This window comes from Palaemon carinicauda, chromosome 31 (assembly GCF_036898095.1).
Source record: "Palaemon carinicauda isolate YSFRI2023 chromosome 31, ASM3689809v2, whole genome shotgun sequence".
NCBI lineage: Eukaryota > Metazoa > Arthropoda > Malacostraca > Decapoda > Palaemonidae > Palaemon > Palaemon carinicauda.
In genome coordinates this window covers 14,092,443-14,106,253 of record NC_090755.1, presented here as the reverse complement: position 1 = coordinate 14,106,253, position 13,811 = coordinate 14,092,443, and the positions used below count along the sequence as shown (strand labels likewise).

At 40.3% G+C, this 13,811-nt stretch overlaps 1 protein-coding gene across 1 annotated transcript; it reads right to left on the bottom strand.

The window, feature by feature from the left end:
• Positions 1-13,208, bottom strand: LOC137624889 (protein sel-1 homolog 1-like). The gene is made up of 8 exons (XM_068355828.1): positions 13,052-13,208; positions 11,673-11,770; positions 11,360-11,552; positions 10,800-11,023; positions 10,226-10,421; positions 9,298-9,452; positions 436-561; positions 1-270 (listed from the first exon to the last, which is right to left on the bottom strand). Exons 2-8 carry the CDS (start codon positions 11,757-11,759, stop codon positions 16-18), a joined length of 1,236 nt encoding a protein of 411 aa, XP_068211929.1. The 5' UTR covers positions 11,760-11,770; positions 13,052-13,208; the 3' UTR covers positions 1-15.
• Between the last annotated feature and the right edge of the window lie 603 nt (positions 13,209-13,811).

Here is a 13,811-nt window from a genome sequence, read left to right as displayed (position 1 = left end):
ACATTCCTCAAAGATTTAAACAAGTGGCATCCTACACTTACTGAAGTACATATTGCCGAGCTGCAGCTGACCGTCAACCCAACCTTGATCGGCAGCCATAGTGAAGTACTTGAGTGCCAGCTTGTAGTCTTGAGGTACACCACGGCCATGCAAGTACATTAGTCCGAGGCCACTCTGGCCAACAGGATTATTCTGTTCTGCTGCACGTTTGAAGTATTTCAAAGCGGTTTCGTTACTTTGCTTCACAACAGAGCTTCCTTCTAAGTACATCTGTTGGGAAAAAAAGAGAGAATAACTTCATTTGCTCTGGAAGGAAGTAATAATTTTTCCTGTTACAAAATAAGGTACAGCACAGTATAGTATGTACAGTAAATGATACAGCTGAGCATACAAAAAATTCACTGAAAAAAGGGGCAGGCAAATATATTCAATTACCTTGCCAAGAAATGCCATAGCATTGGTATTGCCAGCTTCCGCCGCTTGTACAAAATAGTTGAGGGCTCGCTGATGGTCTTGCTCAACTCCACGACCACCCTGGTAGTGCAACTGTCCAAGGCCAACCTGAGGAGTTAAAAATATTAAATGGGATACTGTGATACTATAGGAGTATGTTAATCAAATTATACAATTAACAGATTTTGACGTAGGAAAAATCTATTTTTGGGTGAGATAGCCATGTCGTCCTGATGGAAGTTCCCTCCGGCAGCTTCCTACTGTATAATATTTCTGCGAGTGATATTACAAGAGCATTACCGTCAGGTATCACAGGGTTCTAACCCCCCGGAACGACTTATCATAAGATATCGTGTATAATCAGGGACGTATCCGTAGATAACCATAGATATCTGCATCCCAAACAGACTTAACCCAGTCTAGGAATCTAAGGAGGAGGATAGGTGAGGAGCTGTTACATATCCTCTCCCTTCATAGTACTGTTCGTCTCTGATAAACTCATTCAAATATATGTAGACAAGCTATATTGCTCTTATGCAATTCTCTCTTAAAGAGTATGATTTGACACTTTAATCCTTTCACTGCCATTGGTAACTTTGTCAAAATTTGGAAAAGGGGAACATCTTTTGAAATCACCCAAAGCAAAATAAGTTGGTATTCACTGGAAAGATTTAGATGAGAGGATTACGGTAAATATCCACAAGCAAGGATTTTTGTGGTTTTGAAAGCTTTGGCTACATCAGAAGTTTTGTTAAGTTCACCACTGGCAGAGAAAGGGTTAAAACCCTACTTGGTCCCATTAAAGCAGTCATTTTGTGGTTCATTCAAACTCTATCTACTTTTGTGTTTCTCAACTGATTTCTTTCACTAAAAAAATATTTGAAAGATAATTTTCCATTTTCCGTAGCATTTTAATTTTTTTTCATCAAAGTATTGACATAACTATTAAAGGTGACTACTTTTAATTTTTTGAAGTGTCTTTCCAGATTTTAGGCTACAAAATTTCCCAGCTTTTCATATCCAAATGTCAAAAATTGTTCCATAGTGAGAAAAATGTAGACGTACGTTTTTCTCCAAAATTTCAAGTTTGGAAAAGTGGGCTTCAAAGTTTTTTAGTAGATAGATTGAATAGACTTTAGTATGTGAAAGTATAAACTTTTAATGGTAATTTTCCTCACCATTAAGGATCATAAGGGCATGATAATCATACTTCAGGGTTACAGAAAGCCCTCAACTTACAACCATTCGGAGATACAAACACAAATCCAACTGAAATAATACATTTCAGATATTGAATCAAACGTTTCTATACTGTAATAAAATAAAGAAATACAGTAACAAAACAATATTATATCATTTAATACAGTAAGCAAAAGAACATTTGCCATAACATGATACCTCGGGAGAAACAGAAACACTAATGTCGCCACATACACATTTATTGCAACCGTTTCGACATTTCAAATGTCATCACCAGTGCTACCTAAAGTAAAGATTAAAGAAACAACACAAGTCCCCCTTTTCGTAATCGACTTATTTTTTATTCAATTTTGTATGCATTTTTTAATAATTCTTCACTTATTTTGTATAATTTCTAATTAAAATTGTACAGTTTCTTCCATCTTTACTTTAAGTAGCACTGACGATGACATTCAAAATGTTGAAACATTTGCAATACATATGTGTGGCGACATCTGTGTTTTTGTCTCTCCCGAGAATAAAATTTTCTAGAAACTTCCCCATTTCTCAACCTGATATCTATTCCAAATGAAACCCGACTATTTGTCAACTGGAAATCCCAGGCATGGGAGTCAAGTTAGGCCCACCCTAGGCCAAATTTTACCAAACTCGACTTACAGGCAGCTTCTTGGAACCTATTAAGTTAGTGAGTTGAGGAACATCTGTACTCTAATGTATACTATACTTCAATTGTCTCCCTCTTAGCAGTTAAGTGAGACACACCTGGGTAAATCTATATCTGAGATAAGCCACACCTGAGAATTTAGAAAATCCACTTATCAAAAAACAAGTTATATCATATGATTTTCTTATAAGGCCTTCAAGACAAAAAAAAAAAACAATAGTATTTTCATTATAAAGTAAATTTTTTAACATACTTACCCGGTAGTTATATATATAGCTTACGTCTCCGACGTCACGGCAGAAAATTCAAAGCTCGCGCCAATCGCCAATTGGATAGCCAGGTGTACCAACCCTACGCCCTAGCGAGGTACCTGGGAACCATTCCAGGAACCCTCATATATTCCATGCCTCTAGTCTCTTAGAGGGGAGGAAGGTGGGACTTAAATTATATATAACTACTGGGTAAGTATGTTCAAAAATTTATTTTATAATGAAAATACCATTTTCAAACATAAGGCTTACCCGGTAGTTATATATATAGCTGATTAACATCTCTGGTGGAGGGTTAGAGACAGCTAGTATATCAGGAATTCTGCTTAAGAGTTAATCAAAACAAACTTAAGGGTTCGTACCTGATAAGGAAGCTGACTTCAATGATACTCTGCCTCACTATGTCTGCTAGCCTTATGAGATCCAGCGGTCCTCCCACGGGGCTGAAGATCTCGTAGGGACTGTCAAACCGGTGTATATACCTCATTACGACAGAACCTCCTCCAATAACCAGTTCCGGGTGCTCTCAAGGAGCAAAATTGACCACCTGACTAAAATCAATGATTGTGTAAGACTGACACAATCTCCACAAACAACCATAAAAACAATTAAAAGTACCAAGAGAAGAAAAGGTTATTGGGATTATGGGAACGTAGTGGTGGATCCTTCACCCACTACTGCACTCGCTGCTACGAATGGACCCAGAGTATAGCAGTCCTCGTAACGAGTCTGAACACCTTTCAAATAATATGAAGCGAACACAGATTTGCTCCTACAGAAGGTTGTGACCATTATGTTTTGCAATTATCTTTTCAGTCTGAATGCTGCCGACATTGCTACTGCTCTGACTTCATGAGTCTTGACCTTTAAAAGACCAAAGTCTGCTTCATTACAATGAATATGTGCTTCCTTAATTAAAAGCCTGATAAAATATGACAAGGCATTTCTTGACATCTGTAAAGAGGGCTTTTTGACCGAGCACCATAGAGCTTCAGAATTGCCTCGTAAATCTTTCGTTCTATCCAAGTAGCATCTCAGAGCTCTTACTGGGCATAAGACTCTTTCGAACTCTTCACCAACTAAATCCGTAAGATTCGGAATCTCAAACGCTTGGGCCAAGGTTGAGAAGGGAGTTCATTTTTGGCAAGAAAGCCTAATTGTAAGGCACAGACAGCTTTACCATCACGAAACACATGTATTTCACTCACTCTTTTGGCTGTTGCGAGACTAACCAAAAATAGTCTTCATAGTAAGGTCTTTCATAGAAGTTGAACCCAGTGGCTCAAACCTATCGCTCATAAGAAATTTCAATACAATATCCAGATTCCAGGATGGTGGATCTTGGTTTCGTTGTTTTGTAGTCTCAAAAGACTTAAGAAGTTCTTGCAGATCCTTATTGTTAGAAAGGTCTAGGTTTCTATGCCTGAACACAGTTGCTAACACACTCCTATATCCTTTAATAGTCGAGGAGGAGAAGTTGCACTTCCTTCGAAGGTGGCGCAGGAAGTCCGCAATCTGGGCTACAGAGGTACTGGATGAGGAAAGAGAGTTGACTCTACACCACTCTCTAAAAACCTCCCACTTGGATTGATAAACTTGGATAGTTGAAGTTCCTCTTGCTCTTGCAATGGCTTGATCTGCCTCCTTCGAAAAGCCTCTAGATCTAGTGAGTCTTTCGATAGACTGAAGGCAGTCAGCTGAAGAATGTGGAGATTTTGATGGAATCTTTGCAAGTGGGGTTGTTTGAGTAGATCTACTCTTAATGGAAGGATTCTTGGAGTGTCTACCATCCATTCCAGTACTTCTGTGAACCATTCTCTTGAGGGCCAAAAGGGGGCCACTAGGGTTATTCTGGTCCCTTTGGATGTTACAAATTTCTGTACCACTTTGTACAGGATCTTGTATGGTGGGAAGGCGTACAGATCTAGGTTGGTCCAATCCAAAAGAAACGCGTCTATGTGGACTGCTTCTGGATCCGGCACAGGGGAGCAATACGCCTCTAACCTCTTTGTCTTTGAGGTTGCAAAGAGATTTATGCATGGACGACCCCAAAGACGCCACAGGCTCTTGCAAACTTGATGATGGAGCGTCCACTTTGTCGGTAGGATCTGACCTCTTCTGCTGAGACTGTCTGCCATTACGTTTTTCTCCCCTTGGATGAACCTTGTTAGAAGGATAACGTTCCTCTCTCTTGCCCACAAAAGGAGATTCTTTGCCGTCTCATACAGAGATATCGAGTGAGTTCCCCCCTGCTTGGCAATGTAAGCCAATGCTGTCGTGTTGTCGGCATTGACCTGAACCACTTTGTTTGTGACTGATCCTTCGAAACTTTTGAGGGCTAATAGACCTGCCAACAATTCCTTGTGGTTTATATGCAAGTTCTTTTGGTTGTCTGACCATAGTCCTGAAACTTCCAACTTGTTTAGGGTTGCTCCCCATCCTGAGTCCGAGGCGTCGGAGCATAACACAAGGTATGGGCTCTTTTGGGATAAGTCGAGACCTTCATGGAACTTGTTCGGTTCGTCCCACCACCGAAGGCAGTCTTTGATAGAGTTCGTAATTGGAATAGACATCGTTTCTAGATCTTTCTCCTTGTTCCAATGGCTGTTGAGATGGAACTGGAGAGGACGAAGGTTCAGTCTTCCTAGGGGAACAAATTGTTCTAAGGAGGAGAGGGTTCCTACTAGGCTCATCCACTTCCTTGCTGAACACATATTCTTGTTTAGAAAAGATTGGAGTTTCAATCTGACTTGCTCCATCCTTAAAGGAGACCGAAAAGCCCGAAAAATCTGACTCCGAATCGTCATTCCCAAATAGAGAATCTCTTGAGATGGAATCAAGAGAGACTTTTCCTTGTTGACAAGGAGACCCAGTTCTTTTGAAAGGTTCAATGTTGTCTGAAGATCCTTCAGGCAGCGATCGTATGAGTGAGCTCTGAGAAGCCAGTCGTCGAGATACAGGGAGGCTCTTATGCCCCTTGAATGGAGGATTTTTGCTACATTTAGCATGAGCTTTGTAAAGAGACCTGTGGTGCTGTGCAGAGGCCGAAGCATAGGGCTCGAAATTGGAAGACTTCTCCCTTGAAGATGAACCTTAGGTAAGGCCTGAAGCTCGGATGGATAGGGATGTGGAAGTAGGCATCCTGGAGGTCTAAAGAGACCATCCTTACTGCGGCTAGAACTGATTTCGAAGTCTCCATTGAGAACTTCGTATTCTGGATGAACTTGTTCAGCGCACTCACGTCCAGGACTGGACGCCATCCCCCCGAGTTCTAGGGTACCAGGAACAGGCGGTTGTAAAAGCCTGGTGAACATATCTCCTGTACTTTTTCTATGGCCCCCTTTTCCAACATGAGAGACACTTGGATAGTTAGAACTTGTCTCTTTGCCTCCTCTCTGTATCTGGGAGAGAGATCCACAGAAACTAAGACCAAAGGAGGATTCCCTTAAAAGGAGATCTTGTAACCCTCCTTCAAGATCTGTATAGACCACTGATCTGCTCCTCTCTTCTCCCACACTTGCCAGAAGTTGAGTAGTCTGGCTCCTACTGCCTGAAGGCAAAAGCAGTCAGACTCTGCTTTGCCCTGCTCTGAAGCCTCTTCTCTTATTCCTTCTAGCGTTAGGTCTGGAGTTACCCCTGCTGGAAGAGCTCCCTCGAAAGGGCTGGGTAAACTTGGGATAAGAAGTTTCTTCCTTAGGTTTGTGACTGGTAAATGAGGGTAGAAGAGCTTTTCTGGCTGTCTTAGAGACACGATCTTGAGTAGCCTTTAAAGAAGACTTTGTGGGAACAACAAGGGAGAAAGAGGCGCATACAGAAGCTCGGATTTCTGGAAGGGAGTAACCCCCAGAGAAAGAAAGGAGCATAACTGATCCCTTTTCTTCAGAATGCCTGCAGAAAAGTGCTGCTAATTCGTTGGATCCATCCCGCAAAGCCTTGTCCATACAAGACATTAAATGGACTAGGGAAGAAGTATCCCCCTTTAAAAGTAGCGACTTTTTTACCCAAAGCTCCAAGAGTCCAGTCCAAGAAGTTAAAAACTTCGAAGGCTCTAAATATGCCTTTGAGCAGGTGGTCCATCTCCGATGTAGACCAGAAGATCTTGGTCTTCCTCATGGCCGACCGACGAGGAGCATCTACGAGGCTTAAGAAATCTCCCTGGGCAGAGGCAGGTATCCCTAAGCCGAGAACTTCTCCTGTCTCGTACCAGATACTAGACCTGGAGGACAGTCTACCAGGAGGAAAATAGAAAGCTGTTTTTCCCTAAGACTTTCTTAGACTGCATCCAGTCACCCATCAGTTTTAGAGCCCTCTTAGATGAATGTGATAACACCATCTTGGTAAAGCGAGCCTTCCCTCGGGAGCAACAGTGTTGAGAGCAGTATCCTTCTCGAAAATATCCTGAGTTCCTAAAGCAACAGAAACAGGATCACTACGAATAATATCAAGCGGGAATGACGCTTGCGGCTCAGCCAAACGCTCGCGATCAACTCGATCGGAGTCGAAGAGTTCCTGAACTTGAACTGCGTTAATGTCGTCTTGGAAAGATTGAGCCTCGTCATCATAATCAAGACTAACGTCTGAAATATGGTAAGGGGTAGGGCGTTCAGGATTGTATCCTGAAACGTGCTTGCCGTCGCTTCTTGACAAGCGTTCAGTGCTGCGAACCGCTTGCTGTACGGCGACCTGTTCATCTGTTTTCCGTTCGGAAACACAACCTGGAGGACGTTCACTAAAGTAACTTGAGGAGCGGAAGGCGTCCTGAAATCTAGGACGTTCGGCAGCCTGTTTCATAGGAAAATCGGTAGCCTGTTTCGCAGGATGTTCGGCAGCCTGTTTCGAAGGACGTTCGACAGCCTGTTTCATAGGACGAACGGCAGCTTGTCTCGAAGGACGTTCGATAACCTGTTTAACAGGACGTTCAACGTCTCTCTTTGAAGGACCTTCGAGGCTTCGATCTGACAGAAGGATCACCTTGCGCTTGTAAGGGCGTTCGTGTTCTATATTGGGGCTGTCAACTGCGGACTTAGGTGATCGTTCACGATCAAGTTCAGGGAGGCTAGCAATTACCGCCATGCGCTTAAGGCTACGTTCAAGAACACGTCCTACAGGACATTTCAAAATGTGCAGAGCAGCCTACTCGCTGCCTCAATCCTGACAATAACTGTCACGTGTGTCGGCTTGAGGTTTGTCGCTACGCTGGTAGTTCTGCATGAACACGAGCCTGCTTTGCATCTCTTTTAACATAACAAAATTAGGATCTGAACGTTGTGAAAACGGTGATGACACCACAACGTTCTACTCATCGCTCAGGGGGACAGAGCGCCTGGAAGGTGAAAACCAGTCTGAAGAATGCGTGGGCGCCTGGATTGAGGTTAAGCCTGGTCCTGACTGTATAGTAGCGTCCGATGTCCTATAAGGAAGTTTAATCGGAGAACTGTCGAACGACTCTGGTGTATATACCCCAATGGCTACATTCAGGCCTCGAACTAGCAGGACGTTGGTAGGCCTTATCAAAGGTCCTCTTGAGAGGTCTGGAAGCAAGCTTCCAACCTCTTTTAGGCAAGGCGTCATCTGAAGATGATGAGAAACACTTAGCCTCACCTTTCCATTGGTGAGGGTGAACGTCCTGAGAAGCGCCCACAGGTACATTCGAGGGGACGTCTGGTCGTGTTTTAAAGCCTCTCGTCTCCTTTCGCCGTTCGACATTCCTTCTCCCAGGGGTTTGGGAGCTTGGAAGAGGTCTAGGACTAGGAGGACGACAGACGCGAGCAGGCGCACCCTCCACTGCACTTTTTGCACTTTCACCCTTCAACTGCCTTACGTCAGACATCAGCTGGGTTCTGTCTGCCGCAAGCGATTCCACTTTAGCGCCCAGCGCTTGAATCGCAACTAATATATCTTTAAGTGACGGCTCATTAGCAGTTGCAGTAGCGGGATCAGGATCTACCACTACAGGGGAAGGAATAGGGTTAATGACATGGGAAGAGAGAAAGTCTTTAGAAGAACGAGAAGAACTTTGTCTCAATCTATCCCTTTGGAGTTTACATCTATACCTTCAAACTCAATCCATTCATGCTCTGATAGTAAAACACACTCATCACAGCGATCCCCCAAATCACACTCTTTACCTCTGCAAGCAACACAGAGAGAATGGGGGTCAAGTGAAGCTTTTGACATTCGGATCTTACACCCACTACTCACACATAACCTAAAAGTTAAAGGGGGGTGGCCATTTTGAAAAATTAGAGAGAAATCAGACAAGCAAGGGTCAAAAATTTTCTAAATCCAATTCGAATTAAAGAATATCCAAAAGCGAGATAAAAAACAAACGGGAGTCAACAACCTAGTTTTGTACTTCACCAAAATAAGATCAATATTGATGAAAGCAGAATTCACGTGTCGCCGCTAGCGAAGGCAGAGAATATATGAGGGTTTCAGGAATGGTTCCCAGGTACCTCGCTAGGCCGCAGGGGTGGTACACCTGGCTATCTAATTGGCGAGAGTTTTGAATTTTCTGCCGTGACGTCAGCGACGTAAGCTATATATATAACTACCGGGTAAGTCTTGTTTAAATATTAAACTGTCCTATCTTTCGATAACCATTTACCAAATCTATGATGAAAAAAACCTAATAGAAATCAAAATAACAAAATATCTAGAATATTTTTCATTCATTAAAGTACCCTTTCAAAATCGAGATACCCAACTCACTTGAGCCTGAACGTCCCCCTTTTCTGCTAAAAACTGATAATACTGGATGAGGTCGTCGTCTAGACGAACTGATGACGATCCTGGATTGTCAACTTCGTCCAACAGACGCACTCTCTGCACCGCTCGATTTCCAGACAAGGAAACTTCGTCTGCAACTGAAATGGCAAGACATTGCTCGCGATACAAATCTCCTCTGTAGAGCAGTTTCAAGACCATATAATTTCTTCATAACCAAATCATTAGTAATACTGAACTACTTTATTACTATTCTTACTAGCTAAGCTACAATCCAAGTTAGAAAAGCAGGATGCCATAAGCTGAGGAAAGGATATAAGGAATTAAATAAACTACCAGAGAAGTAATGAACAATTAAAAGAACAGTAACGACATTAAAATACATCTTTTATAAACCATAAAGAGAGACTTTGGGTAGTGCCATAGCCTCTGTGCCATGGTCTTCCACTATCTTGGATTCTCTTGCTTGAGATTACACTCGGGTGCACTATTCTATCTTATTTCCTTTCCTCTTGTTTAGGTTTTTATTTTTTATATAGGAAATATTTATTTTAATGTTACTGTTCTTAAAATATTTTCTTTTTACTAGTTTCCTTTCCTCACTGTGATATTTTCCCAGTTGGAGCCCCTGGGCTTATAGTATCCTGCTTTTCCAACTAGGTTTGTAGCTTAGCAAGTAATAATAATAATAATAATAATATGTCAGCCTGTTCAACATACTGTATAATTATTCACGGCAACTTTGAACTTCAATGTAAATGATCTATACTTTCCATATAAAAAGCAGAATTAAATTACTTTAATACATGAAAGAAACGTATCCCAATTACTTCATGCACGAGGATTTTAATTTCCCTACATTTCAAAGACTAATTACTGTATGCTTCATTAACTAATGCAAAAGTCAACTTACCTGTATGGGAAACTTTTCTATAATATGTCAGAGCAGTTTCACAATTGGAAGCGACACTGATCCCCGACCAGTATCTGTACGCAAGCGCCATCTGGGCCCACTGGCTGCCACCAAGAGCACCAAATGTATAATGAACTAACGCCTTGGCCTGACTCGAATTTTTTCCGATCCCAGTGGCAAACATGAATCCTAGGCCCTTCAGAAAAGGAATTGAAAATCACTGTCAGTCCAAAAATGTTTTATGTAAGCTTTAAGGTTTAATTTAACAAAGAATAATATAAGGACTTCAGCTTCTTATGCATAAAATCTTGAAAAACATTATGAATTCAGATTTGAATGTGCACAGTATTTACATAATGACATGCAAAACACCAATTTAGTTTCTTCCCTAAGCGTATTTCAATGTTAAATTAAAAACTATCTGGTAAGACATGAACTGTTAAAAGATACTTAATGTGAAAAGAATAATTACCATAACTCTACCATTTGCAAAAATTGAAATTACAGCAGCTATTACACAAGAGACATAGACGAACAAATAAGAAACCATACAGTATGTTACACATTACGGTACCATTTGTGCTTCTGCATTTCCCTTGATCGCTAGATCTTCAAATATTTCAGATGCCTCTGTGATATTTTGCTTCAGGTGCTTCCCCAACAGTCGAGCCCAAGCCACTTTTTGCCGAGCTTCCGTGTGTCCCAATTCGGCAGCGGACACCAAAAACTCGTATGCGTGTTGCTCGTCTTGCTTCGTGTGGTTCAAAATGCTCATTGCCGTTTCGTAAAGTTTGTTTGCTGGGAGGAAATAAGTTATGAATAGAATCTCCTCAGCCAAGTTCATTTGAGTTGACAACAAATAAATTATGAATAAAACAATCAACTAAGAAGTACCTAAACAAATGACATTGCAATTTACTTTACTCTCACACAAAGGGACTCGAAACTCTTTGCATCAGAATAAAGTATTACAAACATACTTTAAATAAAAGCTACCAATGTACTTTTCAACAATTCAGAATCAGTATTATCGTAAACTTGATACAAGTAATTTAACTGTTTTGAGATTTTACGTGCAAACTATTTTAATACACACCGACAAGTGTTATGACAAACACCATTTAGCGGAATTACCTCTTATCTCCTTCGGGGACTGTTCCTGTTTGGTCTCTGAGAGACCATCTGTGCTCTCAGAGCTGTCAGCATTACTGGCTCCATCATGAAACGTATCTGATACAACGTCTTCGCTAGAACTTGCCGCTAGCGCTTCCTCCTCCTGGCTCCCGTCTAAACTTTCTTCTCCCTCGCTCCCTTCATTATCAGCTTCCTATAAGAAAAAAAATATCTTATCATTCTATGCAAGCCATATTATATAATTGTATTACTGTAGTCAGCAATGTAAGTGGACTTTTACTACATTAATTCATAAAACCTGGTTCAAACCAACCTCGTCAGCTGTTGAGTCTGCCACAGTAAGTGATGAATACAAAATTAGTATTACTAACACCATCCACCATTTTCGTGGTCGCGTCATCTTAATAAAATCTGGAAAAAAATAGATAAGAACAATAAATTTTTTAGATTAATAAAGAACATTGTAAAACATACATGAATAGTATAGTAAAGCACACATCTACCATTCGCAATTAGTCACATACTCCAGTTTTCAGTCACAACTATTCACGAAGAGGGTAAATGCCCGACGATTTTAACCTGCACTACAATAACCAGTTATTTTTATACTGTAATGCCAACTTATATGCCAAGAAGGTGGTCTCAATCTCTATCGACATGATACTTCGAATCTATAGAAAACATTTGTATAAAATTATTTTAGAAGCATATAACTATCAATAAATACCCAGTAAGGAACAGATTATATGGATAAAGAAATCCAACTGTCAAGAACACCAATTATGACGCCATATTGAAAATCGTACTGCATACTCAGGACAATGATCCAGTAATTTACCTTTTGACCTTCATGTTTGAAAGATCGTGAAGGAAACGCCATCTAAGAAATGGAATGGGAGAGTCAATTTTCATATCGAGTTGGAGCAAATCATCAACAGTAAACAATATCTACTTGCAAATTTGTATATTTGTTGAATGTTGCGAGTGTCTAGGTCGTCTGCGAAACTTAAAATGAGAGAAATATTTTGGAATATTCAATACTGTTAGTTCTAAGAAGGGTTTATATATAGGTGGACCCCAGTCAGCTCCAGTATAGAAAAAGTTATGTTCTATCACACTATACCGAAGAGACGTGTCCTAACCTAAACTAACGCCACTTAACCTTACCTACGTCTGTTTCATTACCAGTGGAGTTAATGTCCCATACACCCGACCTGTTACCTCTATCAGAATTACTTTGAGCGTACATCTGCCTTTTTACAAACTGACCCCCTTACTAGTGTAACTTTTCCCACAATGACCCCTAGACAAACAAAGCCCAACATTGGTACAAGAATTGTAAATTGCTTTTTAAAATTACTGATTATATAGCATTTAAGGAATTTATACCGTAAACAAGAATTAACCTAATACGGGAACTCACTATGAGCAATGCCTGTCAAAAAATATTGAATGGAATAAGTTACAAATTGCTTTTCAAACCCACCAGTGCTAAAAAAACAAACTTGATTAACTACTAAAATTAAATAAATGTTTACCTCTCAATAAGCCGGAACCCTAGGCTCGCCTACCCAGCCTAAGCCAATTTAAGCTAGGCCCGTTTTGTTGAATTCACACAACGTACAAACCTTCCGTTTCTCATTTAAGCCAATGCAATTAAAGGAAGGGCCAAGCTATGGGCCCCATACTCACACAGATTACATTCTTCCTCTTCTCGTAATATTTTCACAAAAATGATAATCAATCTGGTGAAGCCACGTAATGTTTTTCTGCCTTCCCGTATTATCGGATGTCAAAGGTACGCCTCCACTTCCACCGGCCACAATTAGGATGCTAACCCTTAGTACTAATTCTCGCTTATTGAAATCCAACATAATTTCAACTATTTCAACTTTGTGTTATATAACAAACATATCTAATCCTTATCATTAAAAAGTCTGATATTCAAAGGTTATAAAATATCTAAATATACTATGTAAATACATCTTTATCTTGACTAAATTTGTTGATTTTACTCTGGTTGGTGGCAGGGAGTTTCTTACGCTTACGTGTATCGTCAGGTCAAAAAGGGTGATTACGTTATGACAGGAGGCAGATTTGATTACAAAATGACAATATATGTGGACAAAATTGACATTTTTCTTTAAATGTCGATTTAAGCCTAATCATTTTTAAATATTAACGGACTTTTACTTTATCTGAGGGTACATTTCTGTCAGATCATTTTTTCGTCTGCATTGTTTACCTTCCGCATTCGAGCAATTATTTCATAATTCTTATTAACACATTATAATAATTATCAGTTATTATTACTAACTTGGCTAAAATCCTAGTTGGAGAGCCAAAAATAAAATAGCCCAGTGAGAAAAAGATTTCCTAAAATAATTATACTATTTGAGAAATTATGAATACATAAAATGCAAATTTCATTTAAAATGCATTTTTTTCAGCT